This window comes from Cajanus cajan, chromosome 4 (assembly GCF_000230855.2).
Source record: "Cajanus cajan strain Asha chromosome 4, NIPB_CcT2T_4, whole genome shotgun sequence".
NCBI classification, from domain to species: domain Eukaryota; kingdom Viridiplantae; phylum Streptophyta; class Magnoliopsida; order Fabales; family Fabaceae; genus Cajanus; species Cajanus cajan.
This window is the reverse complement of record NC_138520.1, coordinates 67833588-67853077: the sequence shown is the minus strand read 5'-3', so window position 1 is coordinate 67853077 and position 19490 is coordinate 67833588. Positions and strand designations below refer to the sequence as shown.

Below are 19490 nucleotides of genomic sequence, written 5' to 3'. Positions count from 1 at the left end.
ATGGTTAATGTATTTAGTACTATTATATATGATTTGGTAAAAATAAATTTTGGAGCATATGGTCTAAAGAATATGAATATACGGCCCTTGAGAAAAGAGGCTCTTCGTTAGTAGATTGGGACATTTTATAAAAGTCAAATTTCCTTTAATCTTCCCTTTTAACTTATACTACGTCAATATCCAGCTTCTTTGTCTCGTTGCATATGTCACATTTAAATTTTCATTGTGCTGAATGACTAGTCAAAAGTATATAACTAACATTTCATTCTTTAAATATATTTTTAATTTAAACATGAGATAAATTTATAATTTATATATTTAAAAATATTTATTTATAAAAATATTAAATATAATTTATATATTCAACATAATATTTATTTATAAGAAGTGATATCCTTACTCCAAGAGTAAGTCTTAATAGATTTATTCCAATTAATAACTTTTGTTCTATATCAAAATTTCATTGAACTAACTATTGAATTATAAGTTCTTAATAGATCAAGTCTACAAATTTTTTTAAAGATTTGAAAATTATTTGATAATTCAATTCATTAATTTAAATTGACAGATAATTATAAAAGTATTTTATACATTGATTTCAATCTATATAATTTAGTGTCATATATTTTTTAAATTTTTTAAAAATTTGTAAACTTGATCTATACATTAATAACTTTTAATATAATGGTTGAATTTTAAAAATTTGATATGAAACATGAGTTATTAAATGAAGTAAGTCTATCAAAACTTACTCTTAGAATAACTAGATGCATTTAGCCTTTTCACCACCCTTACCATATAGTGAGTACAGTATCCAACCAGATTATCGAACTTGGCAACGTATTTTGTCATAGTGCCATCTCCTTTGAGACTCAATGTCATCAAGTTAAAGAGCTCTTGAATTCTCACGCTTGAGACCACTCATTCTATGACTAATGGAACTAAGTCAAAAATCTCCTCACTGATCCATGCCTGACGCTACCAATTTTGTGCCCAATGTAATCAAGGAAGAAAGCCCCCTAAATTGAGCCACGTTCGACACAATGAAGGTGTGCTCAACGAGATGCTCATTCTACACATAGCAGAATCACCGAATGGCTCAAAACCTATAATATTCCAACCAGCCAAAACAACATGCAATACAACATATATACACCTTAAATGACATCAAACCAACTCAAAATACAACATGCAACCATGAAATACCGAATTCACCAATCTATTCAAGAAACTTCATTTTCAAAAGCACCCATCAACAACACCTAAACTCATAATCTTCACTAATTTAGTCACATAAGTGATGAGTTTAGCCATAACAACAAGTATTTGGCATCAAATGATTCAAAGTATAAAACATCTCTTACCTGTCGTTGATCTAAACTAAGAAGAGGGGAAAGAAGAAACAAACTCCTTACAACCTTTGACTTGAGATTTCCAATTCCAGAAGCTCAAAATCTCCAACTAGCAAAAAGTGAATCAACTACAAGAAAGGAGGAAATGAAATATTTTTAGTTTAGAAGAAGGAGAAAAAAGTTTCTTTAGGTTCTAGACAACTTCTCTCTAATTTTTCTTAAAACTTGAACTTATGATATTTTCATCTTAAGAAAAACCTTATATACTTTTTCTATAGTTAAATCAACTTAACTTTGTCTTAAACTATCTTAGAGACAACTTAACTCTTTAAGGTCTCTTAACTCCCAAAGCTCTAAAACAATCAAACAACAACATAACAACATTTATATATCATATATAATTAATTAAAACTTCTAAAACATACAACGTTACTTGTATATTTTCCAATATTTATATTAAAAAAATTATTTATGTAAATTGGGTGGAAAAAATTTTATTTGCATCAATTTGAAACTTCATAATTAATTTAATACTTCATAATTAATCATTTATTATGTCATTAATTTTTCATATATTAATTAGTTGAGTCAAAACATTTTACATCTCTATATTTTATTTAAAATTTTGAAAATGAAATAAAAAATTATGATCAAACAATAAAGTGGGTGGTTAACCATTTGAAGATTTGAATGATTATAGGTGGTTAACTTATTTAAGTAGTCAAAATAGAAATAACTTCCATGATTACTTTTATTATTTAAAGATTTAAAAGTAAAATCATTTAAAAGAAGATGGAAATGAAAAACGATTATAGATAATTTGTCATATAAATAAAGATAAAATTGTCTTAAAAAATGATTTAAAGTTAAAATTGTCTATTTTTTATATATAGGTTTAGACAATTTATTGTATATTTATGCGAGTCTTATTATAAGAAAAAAAAATTGGTGAAAAGTTTTGAAAAAGTAATATTGGCATTAATTTAAAATTATTCATAATTATTTGCATTAGTTTAAAATTCTTCATAATTAATAATTCATTGTTTATTATGTCATTACAGTTTTTATATTAATAATTTTTTTTATGTATTTATACGAGTTCTATAGGAAAATTTTTGGTGAAAAGTTTTGAAAAAGTAATATTTTAGAAGTTGTAGGAAAGTTTTTAGTGGAAAGTTTTTAAGGGAAGTAATATTTAAGGAGTTGTTCGCTTTATATGTGAATTTTTGTGAATTATTTTATGATAATTTTTTAATTTTAATTTATTTAAAAGCTATCAATAATTAATGTAATTAATATTTTCTTTCATCATTATAATTTGTTATATTATGTAGTATTTTAATTTGTGCAACATGCTTGTTAAATTTTTATTATATATAATAAAAAAAACAATATATAAATAAATATTATTTTTGAATATATTAATTATATTTTAGATTTGTGGCAAATAATTTATATTTTAGTACAAGGTTATTTTTATTTATTAATAATTTATTTTAAAAAATTAAAATTTAATTTATAAATAATTATAATAAATAAAAATTAAATTAGATATGAAATTGAAAGAATCCCTAAAAGTCCTTTTACGTAAGATAACCATTCATGTTTTATATATAATATATATATATAGAGGAGGGTTCAAACGACACCGGTGTAACTTCTACTAAGTGTTACACCGCTCAATAACTTTATATTAAATGTGAATTTTGAAAATCTAACCATTAGATTGAAAGTTCATATCTCTTAGATCATATATGTCAAATTTTATATTAACCTAAGATGATTTGATACTTCATTCTCATAAAACAAAATTGACATAATATATACATTTCAAAATATACTAACAACTTGAAGGTAATCAAAGTGTTCATATTTTAGTATATTTTGAAATATATATATTACGTCAATTTTGTTTTATGAGAATGAAGTATCAAATCATCTTAGATTAATATAAAATTTGATATATATGATCTAAGAGATATGAACTTTCAATCTAACGGTTGGATTTACAAAATTCACAATTAATATAAAGTTATTGAGCGGTGTAACACTTAGTAAAAGTTACACCGGTGTCATTTGAACCCTCCTCATATATATATATATTACTTTCTCCTAAAATATCACAATTTTAGGAAATAAATTGTTAAGTTTTTGAAGGAAAGAAGTTGTTTCCTTTATACTCCCTTTTGTCCTTATTATAAGATACTTTTAATTGAATCACATAGATCAATATAAGTCATTATGTTAGTTAATTTTATTGAATATATAAAATAAAATCATGATGTTTCAATTTTAACTTTTTTACTTATTATTAAATTTTCATAAAAGATGAAGATATTATTTCACATCAAAGTCTATACACTAATACTTATCAAATTGATAACTTATAATTAAAAAGTTTAGGAAGTGAAAAAACAAAATCTATTTCTTTATATAAAAAAAATAGAGAACATTTATTTCTTGAAGTTAAACACATATTTTCACAATATTTAATAAAAATAAAAAATACATATATTTTTTTTATAATAATCGTAAAGTGTTTTATAAAAAGAATAATTGACTATATTTAAAGTATGTTGTAAGACCCGTGAAACCTTCTTTACTCTCATTTTCTCTCAACCTCTAAACTTACATTGTTGTCTTCTTTTCCTCAAGGCTGAGGTGGTGAGAACCAGGGCTGTGAAGCAAGGTTCATCATCCATTCTTCTTCTTCTTCAACCTTAGAGTCGTGCGAACACAATTCTTCTACCTTCTCTACTTCTTCTTCAACCTTGGAGTAGTTCAGAGTTCGTCATTCATCCCGTTTCGAGGTAAGGGAAGCTGGGGTTTGGGGTTTTGGGTTGAAAACGTGGGGCTATTGAACGGATTGAAGGTTTAATGTTGATAAATTGATGAAATCTGTAGTTGAGGGTTTGATTCAAGGGATTTTATGTTGAAATTGGGGTTTTTGGTTGTTCTTGATGTAAAATTGAAATGTAATGATTTCCTTGAGTTGTTGTGAATGCATGTTGCTTTTCTTCTGGATTCTGAGTTGTATGTTGTTGGGGTTGAAGGATTTTGGGATTGCATGTTTTGATCATTGTATGGGTTGAGAGGAATTGGAGATGTAATTGTTCATCTGTTGGTATGAATTTATGGGTTTGGGACGCTAAGCGTGGGTTTTCACGCTTAACGTGACAATTTTGAAATAATGCTGCTAGAACTCTGAGGCTAAGCGTGGGATTCTGGGCTTAGCGTGAGAGTGAGATGTGCCTCTGGAAGGCTGACACTGAGCGTGGAATCCTGGACTTAGCGTGAGAGCTGAGTTGTGCCTCTAGAAGGCTAAGGCTGAGCGTGAGTTTCTGCACTGAGCGTGGGGACTTAGCTTAATAAATTTATTTTCCAAATGAGTTGGTTGTTTGATTGATGAATGACTTATATGTCTAAAGCCTTGTTGTTTGAGTTGTATTATTGTTAATGATGATAATGTTGCTAAGTTGTTAGATGAGAGTGTAGGTTGTTATAAAATTATATGTTGTACTCTCACTCATTTTCACTTCACACTCCTCTTCTTCCCCAAAACTCTCTATTCACTTTGCTGATTCACTCTCAACTTGGGGTTTGAAGGTGCTGATCCAGTGTAGGCAGAGCTAGCTGAACCGGAACCCCCTCCTTCTTCCTCTTTCGTCGTTCTTCTTCCCGGAAGCTTGAATTTCTTCGCCGAGATAAGGGAAGCTAGTTTTTTTTGCAGATTGTTGGCTGAAAATGAGTTCTAGAAGCTCATTGTTGTTTGATGATGGATGATTTTGGATGAGATTGATGAAAAATGGATTTTCCGGGGTTTTCGAGGTTTGGGTGAAAAATTTGGGATTTTAATTGATTTGAGGTTGCATGTTGAAAATGAGGTGCTTTTATTGATGTTTGATGGAAATGTAAACTTTTGGATGGTTTGCATGTTGGTTTCCTGGTGTTTTTCGCAGGTTTTGATGAAATTTTTGCAGTTGGTGAGGGTTCCTGTTTGAATTTGCGCCGGGCGCAGTTCTTAGCGTCGGGCGTGATTTGGAATAGGGAATCCCTGAGTGAATCACGCCGGGCGTGGGGAGAACCACGCTGGGCGCACTATTAAACGTAAATCTTAGGTTTTGTTATTGATACTGCGCCGGGCGCATAATTTGACTTTATAGTCTTCATGAAAGTTGTAGCCTTGGATGTTATCTTTCCAATGGCGCTGGAATCACCCAAAAAGGAGGTTTAGAACTCCAGATATGACTGTTTTAGTGAAGAGGGGTCAAACTGCCAGCATTACTTATAGCTGTTGCGGTTTTTATCATTTTTAACAAGGTAGATGAAGGAATTAAGACTTGGTGTCTTCATGAGAGTTGTGTGAAATTTTCCTATCTTTCATATGAGATAAGGATGAGCATGGTAGGAGTAGTATAACTTCTGATGCGCTGTTTTCTTTGAAGGTTGCCATTTCACATTTAGTGATTTGGTTAAGTTGAAAGTTGTTTTAGGTGCTTAGGTTGATTTGTGTTGTTTGGGCGGGTAAATTGACAAGATAGATGAGTTGTAAATAAGATGGATGAGCCGTATTATGTGTTGAATATGTTGTATGCTGATTAATGATGTTAATGCCGTATGATGAAAAGCTAAGCTGTGCCGAATGTTGTTTATGTTGATTTAAGTTGATAATTGATGAATATGCTGTGCTGACTAGATGATAATGCTGAAATTGCTGATAAATGTTGTTTTATGCTGAGTTGAGCTGTAATTGATGATTAGCTGTACTGTGCTGTGCTGTGAGCTGTGTTAGCTGTGCTGTAAGTTGTTTAGATGTGTTGTGCCGTGTTGTGAGCTGTGTTAGTTGTGTTGTAAGTTGTTTAGCTGTGTTGTGCCGTGCTGTGAGCTGTGCTGAGCTGGGCTGTCATTGATGATTTTAATGCTGATTTATAATATTGTTGTACTATAGAATGTTGAGCTGAGTTGTGAGTAGTAAGCTGTGTTGAATACTACTTAGCTGTGTTGTATGCTGATTTGCTGTGCTGTATATTGCTGAGCCGTATGCTGTTATATGCCGCTATGTCGGTGTTGTTATAGTCACTATTATGGTGCTGTTATGCCGCTATGTCGGTGCTGTTATAGCCACTATTGTGGTGCTGTTATGCTGCTATGTCGGTGCTGTTATAGCCACTATTGTGGTACTGTTATTGCCGCTATGTGGTGCTATTATTGCTGCTATGCAGTGTTGTGCTCCGTGCTGTTAGGAGCTGTTGTAGGCCGTAAGGCTGAGCTGTTGATCACTAAGACTAGAGGAGTTGTTTTCGAAATTTACCTCATCCCATTGTGTGGATGTAGAGGCTGTAGTGCTCTTCGAGCCCAATTTGTTGAAAACCCTCCCTGGAAAGCTGACCCTTGGAGTGGTAACTTGCTGTTCTCCTCTAGATTCTTAGTGGTCCCGTGTGTGGGCAAGGTCGAGGCACACGTGTACAAAGCGACCACGGTATAGGGGCCAAGTCGAGCTATACCGATTACAAGCGACCAATACTAACTTATATGTGTGACGACGTATTGTGTGTTTATTGCTGTTATTGCTGAATGATGTGAGATGTGTGCTGATATATATATATTAAGCTGATGTTGTTAAGCTGGTTGATGTGCTGATAATTGTATCTGTTTACCATTCATATATTTATATATGTATGTTGTTTCTTTTCACTAGCTTAATTACCCTTTGTTGTTTCCATGTGGTTTAGACTGCGATGATCATACTACGTATGGGAGCAGAACAGGGATAGGTTGGTGGCTAGTGGTGAGTCTGCAGATGGCAGGCGGAGCTGATCCTTGTTGATGTTTTGTTGTTTCAGCTGCTTGGTGTAGTAGCTTTGGATGTATTTTTGTACATTTTGAATCTAGTCAGACTTGGACCATGTATATATGTATATTCTAGACACTATATGTATACACTTGTTCCTTTCTGTCCAGTTTTCAGGTGTACTGTGTAGCGTGTAGTGACCAGTCGGGTCGTTACAAATATGAGTAGTGATGATTGAATTGTGAGATGTTGAGATGCATGTTGAACATAATGTTGTAAACGAGTTGTGAAGTTGAGTAGTTGTGTAAATATGATATGAGTTGAAAAGTAATGTGTTGTCTGAGTTGTTCTGCTGGAAAATATAATGAGTTGTTGTGTTGTTATTCCGAGTTGTTGAGCTGAGCTGTGTTGTTGAGTTGTGTGTTGATTGAGCAGTGATGATGAGTTGTTGATCACTAGGACTAGGGGAGATATTTTTGAAGTTGCTCATCTCATTGTGCGGATTGAGATAGTTGTGGTGCTCTGAGAGTCCAATTTGTTGAAAAACCCTCCTTAGGAAATTGTCCTTTGGAGTTGATGTTACATTGTTCTCCTCTAGGACTTAGTTGGTCCCGTGTCTGGGTAAGGTCGAGGCACACGTATACAAAGCAACCACGATATAAGGACAAAGTTGAGCTATACCGATTAGAAGCAGCCAATTCGAGTAAAGTCGGGAACTTACCTAACCGAGTATCGGAGGGTTGTAGTATTTAGAGGATAGTAAGTAGGCTAATCTCATAGGTAGCTTAATTGAACTAGCTAATGTCATGGTAGGCCTAAATCTAGCTGTCCTATCCTGACATAGTATTATATTTCCTTGTTTAAGTGGCAAAGTCCTAAATCTAGTAGGACCTAACCACTTAGATTGGTCACCTTGTATTGTAGAACATCTTCGAGTTGAAATACGTGACGAGTCTGATGATAAGGTGCTGTTATGTGATGATGTGTTGATGTGATGATAATGTGTGGTTATGTGATGATGTTTTGTAAGTTGTAGAAAATGTGAGTAGTATAAGAGTTGTTTGTTGTTTGCTTTGAATGTGATGATGATGAACCATAAGTTATTGTGTATATGTATTTTTTTTATCTGACCTCTGTATCTGCCTAAATTGATACCACACTGTTTCTTCAAAATAAATATTTTTAGGAGCATTCCTTTGTTTTATTGGTTCGAATGGGAAAATCAATATACTTATGGAAAGTTACGGGTGTAATTTTTATATTAATTATTTCCGTCCAAGAAACATTTCAATATGATTTTCATGGATAAAACAAAAAATATTTAAGCACAAAAAAGAAAAAAGAGAAGATATTCCATTTCTAGTTTACCTTTTTCTTCCACGATTTTTATTTCCTTTTTTATTTATATTTAATGACGAACCAGCTCACTTGGTGTAATTTGTGGTGCACAAAAAGTTTCATGTACGAAACACTAATAGGACTCTGCTTGGATTTATGCGATGATAATGACTAGGGTTTTGATAACTTGTGAACCCTCCATTTGTTTTTTCCCTCGTATACTGTCTTCCAGGAAACTGCGAGAAGTAGGAACAAATGAGGAACATTATATTGTACGTCAATGGGGGATCCCATGGCCATGGACCACTCAAGTTTGAATTTCAGAGTTTTCATATCTCCAAACTTTTTTCTTTCTGTCTTCATGATTGATGTCGTTGTAACATATCTCCATAGATTTTTCATTTCTGTATTTACTTATTTTAACTCAAACCCGATATTCAAAAGCAATCGAAAATGATATTTGAGACCTATATTTCATGTAATTTTGGCAAAGTTCAACTGAAAAATGACGTATGAATACGAGAAAGCAAAGTTAATATATGGTATTTTTTTTGTTTACGTATAATATTTATTTTATGATTTTGCTTCTCAATTTAATTTTACAATTTTAGTGCATTAATTTTGTAAAACCTAGATTTTTTTTCAAATCGTTAATCGTTAACTTGTTTGTAAAACCTAGAATTTTGTTCAAATCGTTAACTTGTTTGTAAAACCTAGAATTTTGTTTAAATCGTTAATCGTTAAACCCTACACCATATTACATAAATCTCCCACAATGACAATGTACTCAATCAAATTCATATTGGTGCCCATAAGATAATCGTGCTACAAATCTCGTCCCATAAAAAATCTTGCCACGCCATCAACAGTTTTCACAAGATAACCATAAAAGGTAGACTAAATTAAAAATAAAAATAAAAAAGTGACTCGCTAGAGTTTTGATATAAATCATAGGTATTATTTCACAAAAGAGTGACTTGCTTGAGTTGAGTACTCAAGTAGAATCAGTATGAAGGGACAAGATTCTACGTCCAAGTATTTAATGATGTATATACTAAAAAAAAATTCCAACTATATACTTCCTCTATTTTTTATTATAAAAAAGTTTGACTTTAAGTATATTAAAAAATTAATTATCTTTATTAAATTTATTAATTCTATAATATTTTTTAAAATTATTCTTATTATAAATATTAATAAAAATAGTACAACTAAAAGATCATGTAAGTACTTTATAGAGAATATTACTAAATGAAACAAAATTAGTTAAATATATTTATATTTAAGATTTAAAAAATGTATTTTTTTATAATAAAAAAACAGAAGGAGTAATTAATAAATAAAGATTACTGAAATTAAAAAAAAAAATCATATCATCCAACATGTGGAAGGGTTTCATCACCCTAATGATAGAGAAATATCGTATGAGATGTAGTTGTGGACCTAAATAACTAGGTATGCGAGTCCAAACTATGCAGAATAACTAGTTGTTTTCTCTATGAGGTTTTTGTTCTAAATAGAAGAAGATATAGAGAGAGGGAGGGGGAAGATATAGATTTATTAATTTCTGTCACGAGATGGAAACCCTCTTGGAGCAATTTTAACCATGCAACAATTCATTCTCATTCCACTTATCTAATTGGAACCGTATCTACACGTGACTGACACTATTTTTTCATAACTCGGCTCATACTTATTTTAAGAAGCTCAGGTAAAAAAAACTCGTGAAAGTTACTCGTTTCAGAATTTTACCAGAGATGAACAGCAGTATCTGCATTGATTCTAAAAGTCTAATAACAATTATAAAAAAATTAAACACAATTTCTTAAATATAATCGATACTGTTCTCTAATAAAATTAAAATTTTGCTTCCCTAATATATTAATGAGATATGAAATCGCACATCAGCGATTCATAAAATCAGACAAATGTTACGATAGACACAAACCTGCAACATCTGATGAACTATGCTTTTTCTATTTATAGTTACCACTCCCCCCTCTATATAAAAAATTGGCTATATTTTAAAGAAAATAATATCTAGTAATTAGCAGTAATAATGGGGACGTAGAATACTGATATGCTTACAGTACAGGTTCATGTACAGACAGACAACGGATAACGTGGTACCACCGTACCATACCATACCATACCATACACAGCCACATTCACCATTCGTTTTTCTCTACTCACCACGCCCTGTCTCGCACTCCCTTCACATCATTAAAGTTTGTTTTGCCACCATAAGCACCAAATTTAGTTTCAACCCCCACTATCATATATAACGTAGTTCCTTAACCATACCACAGTTACTATACGTGTCATATGATAGCGATTATTATTATATTTTCGTTTTATATACCCAATAACCAACATCACTACTAATTCGGTTTCTATTGAAAAGAAGAAAAAAAACAACTAAATTGTCTCCTTCACGAAAGGGTGATCCTCTTTAAATACCCCCACTCTTTAACACCCTCTACAAAAAATCATTCGCTCCTCCTTTCCTTTGTCCCAAACACACTTCACTTCCACTCATTCCCTTTAATTTGTGGCTCTTCAAGTTCCTTGTTAGATAAGATTTATACAAATCCCTTCACAAAATCTACAACATCATTTATCAAATCACCGTGCCAACCCAACCCCAGCTCAATTCCATTTCATTTTAAATTCTCATTCTCAAAAAAAACCAAACCAAAACAACGTTGTTTGAGTTAGTTACTTGTTTTAGTTCAACCATGAGAGAGGAGCAGAACGACACCGTTTTAGCAGCCACAAACGACGACGTCCCATCCGGCGTCGTTTTGTTCGGGAAATACGAGCTGCGGAGTTTACTCGGTGTAGGCGCGTTCGCCAAGGTTTACCACGCCACGCGCGTGGACACGCGCGAGAGCGTGGCGGTGAAGGCCGTGAAAAAAACAAAGGTCCTCAACGGCGGCTTCGCCGCCAACGTGGAGCGCGAGATCTCCATCATGCGCCGCCTCCACCACCGCAACATCATCAACCTCTTCGAAGTCCTCGCCACCAAGACCAAAATCTACTTCATAATGGAGTTCGCCGCCGGCGGCGAACTCTTCCACGAGGTCGCCGGAAAAGGACGATTCACGGAGGAAGGCGCCAGGTTCTACTTCCGGCAACTCATCTCCGCCGTGAAACACTGCCACGCCCGCGGCGTCTTCCACCGCGACCTGAAGCTCGATAACCTCCTAGTCGACGAAAACGGAAACTTAAAAGTCTCGGATTTCGGGTTAAGCGCGGTTTCGGGTCAGATCCGACCCGACGGTTTATTGCACACCGTTTGCGGGACCCCTACCCACGTGGCACCCGAGATTCTGGCGAAGCGAGGCTACGATGGCGCCAAGGTGGATCTGTGGTCATGCGGCGTCGTTTTGTTCACTCTCACCGCTGGTTATTTACCCTTCAATGATTACAATATTACCGTATTGTATAGAAAGATTTACCGCGGTCAATTCCGTTTCCCCAAGTGGATGTCCCTTGATCTGAGATTCCTCTTATCACGCCTTCTCGACACGAATCCCGAGACGCGGATCACCGTTGATGAGATCTATAATGACACGTGGTTCAACGCGGGTGAGTTCCGGCCCGACCGGGTTTTGCTCAAGGAGTGTAATAATAACAATAATAATAAATTTGGATGCGAAGACGGTCGAACCGGGTTGGAGTCGCTGAACGCGTTTGACTTGATTTCGTTTTCCACCGGGTTGGACATGTCGGGTTTGTTTGAGGATCCGATCCGATCGGACTCGGTGGAGCGGGTTGTGTCTGCGGCGGCGCCGGAGCGCGTCATGGAGAGGGTGGAGGCGGTGGCGGCGGAGGGGAGGGTGGTGGTGAGGAGGGAAGGGAAGGGTGGCGGAGCCAAGTTGGAAGGGCAGGATGGTAATTTGATTGGCGCTGTCGCGGTTTACCGGTTAACGGATGACCTGGTGGTGGTTGAAATGAAGAGGAGTGAGAAGGGAGGGGAATGTGGTGCGCAGTTTTGGAAAGAAAAATTGCGGCCTCTGCTTGTTGAATTCGCGGCTGAACGGGAAGCGCCGGTGTCCCGGTGACTTATTGAGAGTATTTTTTGGTATCTATGTTTTTTTGTTTTGGGTACCAATGGTAATCCATTGTTTATTATTACTCAAGGGTTTCGAACATGTTTTACGGAACTTAAATATTTGTACATAATTAAGAAATTAAAGATGTTAAATAAAACACTTACAAATACTTTAGGACACTTCTACGAGTTTTTTACACTATTGCAATGACTTAAACATCATAAATTATAAGGGAAAAACACACATGTATACATGTTTGTGTGTTTTTTTAACTCAATCAAATACAACAAATGATATAAGAATGAATGAAGATTTAAAACCTATGAACAGACAATTACTTGAACAAATATTATTCATCTCAAGAAAGTTAAGAATTAAGTTTGGTAATCCACTTAAATTCTTGATTACGAAAACAAGAATCTAAAGTGTGTTGATGACTCGGTCTACTCAATTTTAATAATTTTCTTTTCAGTGAAAATTAAATAACGAAAGTGGTTAAACTCAATTTTAGATCAAGGAGAACTATTTTTGGTCCAACTACCTTAAATGAATTTGTTTAAAGTTATATTAAACTTCTTATTAAATGCTTTTACAGTTAGAGCACTTAGTACTTGCACATAATTAGTTGGAATTAACTTGTATGAACAATTGATTCACGTCAACTAAATTTCTGAACCTTTATGCATCAAAAGACCTGCTTGATCAAAATGCTTCTCGTAGTAAAGAAGGTGAAGATTTTGGTCTAATGGAGATTAAAAATGTCTACCAAAATACTCTAACACGTAAGTTTATATGTGAATCAAGAGCAAGCAACTATATATGAAAAATAATCTATATATGTATCTAACTTATGAGCATGAATGTCATGTCTCTCAAATGGTTCCTTGACCTATTAGAAAATTGGACGTGCATGCAAAATCATACTAAGTTAAACTTTGTTAGTTTAAGCTTCATTGGCTTTGACCCAAAACAACAACAAAAAAGTTATAAAAAAAAATAAGTTTTAAATATAATTTTTGTTTCAGTAATTTGATTTATACTTTTTTTATTTTAAAAAATAGTTCATGTCATCAACTTCCGTTAAAACAAAATCATATTTGAAAAATGAAATAAATATTATATTTTTATATTTTATTTCATCATTGTCATGTATGGGTATATTGATTTTAAAAAATTTTTAGATAAAATTTCAAAATGTACTTCACTATTTTCACTTCATCATACATTTCACATGCACATTGTATCCTAGTTGTTGTTAGTGTTGGAGTTAGACCACTGACCCCCTTTCTCTGATGAGGTGTCCCTCTCGTCACTGTTGTGGCAATTGCGGTAGGTGGTGACAATCTTGATTCAATTAGCATAGTTCTTCTTGACTTTGAAGGAAGTAATATTGGTGGTGGTGTTAGTAGGGTGGTGGACACTATTATGACGCATGAGCTCCTATACAATGAAGGAGTAGCTGAGTGTGAGGTCGAACTTCTCCATGATAAGGCAGTGGTCAGTGGCAACCTCGTAGAGGAGTAGTGATCAATTCAGCGTTGTTGTTGAAATCATAGATTGTGAGAAACTGTTTCTCATCGGGAGATTGTGTTTGATTTGAGAGGTTTAAGGTTTGTAGTGTTGGATTTGGATCGAAGAGAGGAAGTATAATCAAGATGAGGGTTTGGGTGTAGTGAAAGACATTTTGAAATTTTGTTTAAAAGTAAATTAAAATCAATTTACATAGGTGATAATGGTGAAGTGAAATATAACAAATATAATGCATTATGTTTATCACATAATTTTTTTTAATCGTACTTAACGATAAAGATTATTTTTTAAACATTATAAAAGGTTAATGATGAAATAGAAAAAATAAATTTAAAGATACCAAAAATAAAAAATATATTGATAAACTACATGAGAAAAATTATATTTAAACCAAATAATAATAAGGACACTACGAGTACATATAAAAGAACAATTTATTATAATGAAAAATAAACTTGATTGAAGAGCAAAAGAATTATAACAACTAAATATTGAATTAAAATTATACTTCTATAAAAAAAAAAAAATAACTTTTAAAGGAATAAATATTTAAAGATAAATTGAAAACGACCCTTGTTGTTTTGTAAGGTGGGAAAAAGAATGGAGTGAAATAAAGGTTAATTAGATTAGGTTAGGCACTGGTGAGTGGTGCACGCTAAACAGGGAAATGTAAAACGAAGATTAGAGATTGAATGAGGGAGGCTTTGCATTCACATTTAAGACAAACAAACATTGATGCATTCTTTCTATCTTCAGACATCAATCATTCTTATTCTTATTGACAACAATGGTTGCCTGCTTTGGCTAAAGCAAAGGGACCCCTCGCACTATCACCATATCTATGGCCTTAATCACCTTTCATCAAACATCATGGGATTCAAATTAAATATTTGTACTTCAGTGGACCTCATAACTTCTATTTTATGAATTGGAAAAGTAAATTCATAGCAACAAGTTAACAGATTTTTTTAATTACCAGGACTATACCAATCTCGATTATTAACAATAGTTACACTAATGTTGGAATCTATGGTTTCGATTTTAACTCTAATTAATATCTCAACTCTAAATCTAATGATTCAAGAAATTAGCCGATCAAAGGAGTGTATATATTAAATTAATAATTTAAAAAATTACGTCATCGTATAAAAGTTTTGTATTATTTAATTATAACTTTTTTAAATATAAAAAATTATTAAAATATTTAATCAAAATAATAATAATAACAATAATAATAACAACATTTAAAGATACATAGATACATGTGATTTATACAAGAAAATATAGTCATACGTTATATTAAGAATACTCGTTCATAAATATAAGCTCTATAAATGGGTATAAACAATAGTCAATAATATTTTTTTTTAAATTCATAACAAATATGAAAATATAATGTGTACCTTTAAACATACACATCTCATTCTTAGGAGCGTAAGTCGATATGGATAAGTCAGAAATCTCAATTGATCTAATGAGTTTAGGTGTGTAGATAATTATTTGTTCATGACAATATTCTTTATTACTTTTTCTTTGTAATAGACTTTATATTTTTTGGTTGATAATATTGTAATAATACATATTTATTTTGTATTAACGTTAATTGTTTGAGTTGATATATAACAATATAACAAATCAATAAATTTATCTTAAATTTAGTTTGTATTATCATTTGTTTATGTGTTGATAACATTGCGTTTTTAACAAAATATCAAATAATTTATATTTATTATGAAATATCTAATTTTTACAAGAAATAAAAATAATTAATTAATTTTGACTCGATTGACTCAATCTAACTCATTCATATCAAATCATATCATGTTAAATTTTAATTAAATTAGATAATAAATTCGTCTAAACTTAATCCAACTCAACCTACTTACACATGTACTCACTTTATTATAACTTACTTTTATTTTGGATAAATAATAATAATAATAATAATAATAATAATAATAATAATAATAATAACAACTTACTTTTATCACATTTTTATTTTAAACTATTTTTTTCATATAAAATATTATATTTATCCTTTTCTCTCTCTAATTTTTTCATCCTTTATTTCTCTTTTTCTTCCACTAAAAAATGAGGTGGACATTTATCATATTTTAAATATATTATTTTCATGTTTACATTCTTAAGAACAATTTTTTTATTTATCAGACAACTTATTCAAATTTATTAGCATATTTTTTTGGTTACTTATAAAATTTTACTTCATATTCTGAATTTGTAAAATCGATATATTAAATTTAAACAGTCACAAAAATATCTTAAAAAACTCATTAATTTTAAAATGTATAATATATTAATGTTCTTTAATTATAATTTTATACAAGTTAAAATATATTTTTTTTATCATTATTGTTTCACTTTACTTTTTAGCCTCTACATTTATTTTTTTCAATCTTTTTTAGTTTTTATAATTTAAGGTGAAACTTTTTAATTTCTATATCAACAATATTTTAAATCTCTTAGTCTCTATCATTAATTTTCTTTGTAATGTTATCTATTTCATATTAACTTGATAGAAAATTTTTAATTTTATTTGGTTAAAGAAAATGATATCTCAACAATGGGTATTTAATAAGAATATAAACGAGATACAAAATATCGTAAAACCTAATTTAAAGTAACTCTAATAAAATAAATTTGATATTAAATATAAAATTAAAGTAATACATTTATCACATAAACAAAACTTAGATAACATTATAAAAATTAACAAAAAAATAAAAATAAAAAAAGTATAAAAAATATATATATATCTTAAATTATAAGATTGGAAATAAATATAAACATAAAAAATAAAAATGACTATTTTAAACCATAAGATATTAAAAATAAACAAAGTGAAATTATAAAAATTAAAAAAGTATTTTAACTTTTATAAAATGATTAAAAATAATATGTAATTGCTAATTTAAACATAAAAGGATGGCAATCTCTTCATGGTTGAAAACAAATCTTGTACGAAACAATGATTAGATTTAGATTAGACGTAAGGATTCTCCACATGCAATCCCAAAGGGAAACAATGATGTAGACGCCACTTCTTGTTTAAGCGTGAATCCAAAGATGTGACGACAAAGGAAACATTAAGATTGGCCAATTTCAACCATAATAATTATCAGCAGCCATATTAGCACGCCTTTGCTTTAAATTTAACTTTATTTTATTTTTTTTCAAAATAAATTATGATAAATTTTTTTTTATTTTTTTAAAAATTGTATTTATGTCTCTAGAATTCTTTTTAAATGATACATTTCACTTTTATTTTTTAAATGAATATTAACATCTTTTATTTTTTATTTGTTTATGTATGTGCCACAAACCATTTCTTATATAAGATAACATTATTGTGCATTATTAAGAGAATAAATTATTAATACAAATGTTAATAATTGAACAAGACTTGATTTTTTAAATTATATCTTAAATGTCATGCGTGTTGTGATTTAACAAATATATTAATTTTAAGGAACGGATTAAGGAATTAATGTTCTTAAAATTGAAGAACAATGAAATTTTCATAAAGAAGATAAAACATTGTACATAATTGAAGAATGGAGTGTAGGGTAATTGTTGGGTAACGGAATTGAACCCCAGTCCCTAAGATATCTGTATGTATATTGGAGAGGGATTAAACTCGATCCTTGTATGAATGTATCTTATATGAATGCAGTCATTCAAAGTATATGTGTATGAGATATCTATTTGCATTGTGATAATGATGTAACTATGAATCTACAAGTGCTTGTGATTTCCTGAGAGAACCCTAAGGATGTATCTAAATCCTTAAATAGGAACTAATTCAAAATAATTGTAAGTTATATGACTAAAACGTGGATTAATTAGATTATAGACACCCGTTTGATAGATTAAAACTGTAGAAATCCTAGAACCCATCTTTATGTTAGTTCACAATTTATGCGAAAAACATTGTTACTGATACTACGTCGAGCGATAACTTGAGCTTGTTGAGCATAGGAACCATGAATTGTTTGCAATCTCGACCACATTAGGCGTGGGCTTGGCTTCGTTGGGCGTAGAAGATCAAAATACCTACAACATTATTGACGTTAGGCATGAATGTAGTCATGTCGGGCATAAGAGCTCTAGTGGTCCTCTAAATGTACCCCACCATACGCGATAAAGATCACGTTGAGCATGCTTCCTTTTAGAGGCTCACAACCTCGCATGTGTCGGGCATAAGGGTGCCTCGTCAGGCATGGCCTTGTGCTGAACTTAATCTTTATGTATGTATGTATGTATGTATGTGCGAGTGGTTTGTATATATATGTGATTGTTATAAGTGAAAGTAATAAGTGATGAATAATAAGGTGATAAAATGATAAGTGATAATGCATGATGTGTTATAAATTATAAGTGATAAATGAGTTAGTGTAGTGAATGCATTGAGTCTTGAATGCCATGCATCGTGTGCATTTGTTTTGTGATGGGTACGATGCGGAATACACTATTAGAGAAGGCTCCCTTGTGTAAAAGTTTGGGAATTAGTCCTTAGGAATAGTCTGGTTTGAGAAGTTGTAGTCTCGTCTATTGTGTGCATAGAGCATATCTTATGCGACTCAGTTATCCCAATGAGACTCTAATAATATATCCTTCTAGTGAAAGTGTTGTGATGTCTTAATCCAACATACACTCCTAGACTACTCAACCTTCAGGCAGGAAAAAGTGTTTCTACTGGTGCCACATGCATATAGTTTAGGATAATTTAGTCTATGTATGATCATAACATTTTGCTTATGTTTAAGTCGTATTTGATTTATATCATGATGGGATGAGATATAAATTGAGTTGTGTGGTTGAAATTATTGTCTTAATATCTACATATGGGTTTATGAGAAATATGATGATTTGTTTTATAAATTGTTTATGTGAGGTTACCTGACGTTATTCTACATCGATAGTCAAAGTGAGATATGTTCTCACTCTCGTATCTTCCTTTCTAGATGATTTATATGTAATTGTAGGAGACTTCAGTTTTGGAGGAGTCTAGTTAATTAGAGGGATAACTTTATATTTGTGATACTGGAGATCTTGGATTATATTCATGCTTTATGTTTTAAGAATTATAGTTTACTTTTCTTAAAACATATCTTCTTTAGATTTGTAATGGCTAGACATTTGGTTTTAGTTTTATTTGAATTTCGACTGTAATATTCTTTATCTTTGTTTGAAATTATTTAAGTAAAATATTTTCTTTTTATAATCATTATATTTATTTAAGTACGCATGCAGTAGAGGTATCAAAATTTTAACTAATAATGTGTGTGTACAGACCTTAGGAGAGGTGAGTAATTTTTAAAAATTAGAAGAAATGTGTATGTCATTTAAGTAAATCTAAGAGAAAGTGAGTGTAATTTTTCTATTTTTTAAATAGTTGACAAT

General features: G+C 31.5%; 1 protein-coding gene across 1 annotated transcript; it reads left to right on the top strand.

Moving 5' to 3' along the window:
* Positions 1 to 10930: 10930 nt before the first annotated feature.
* Positions 10931 to 12718, top strand: LOC109801905 (CBL-interacting serine/threonine-protein kinase 14). Its single transcript, XM_020363070.3, has one exon. It carries the CDS (start codon positions 11220 to 11222, stop codon positions 12546 to 12548), a length of 1329 nt encoding a protein of 442 aa, XP_020218659.1. The 5' UTR covers positions 10931 to 11219; the 3' UTR covers positions 12549 to 12718.
* The last annotated feature ends 6772 nt before the right edge of the window (positions 12719 to 19490 follow it).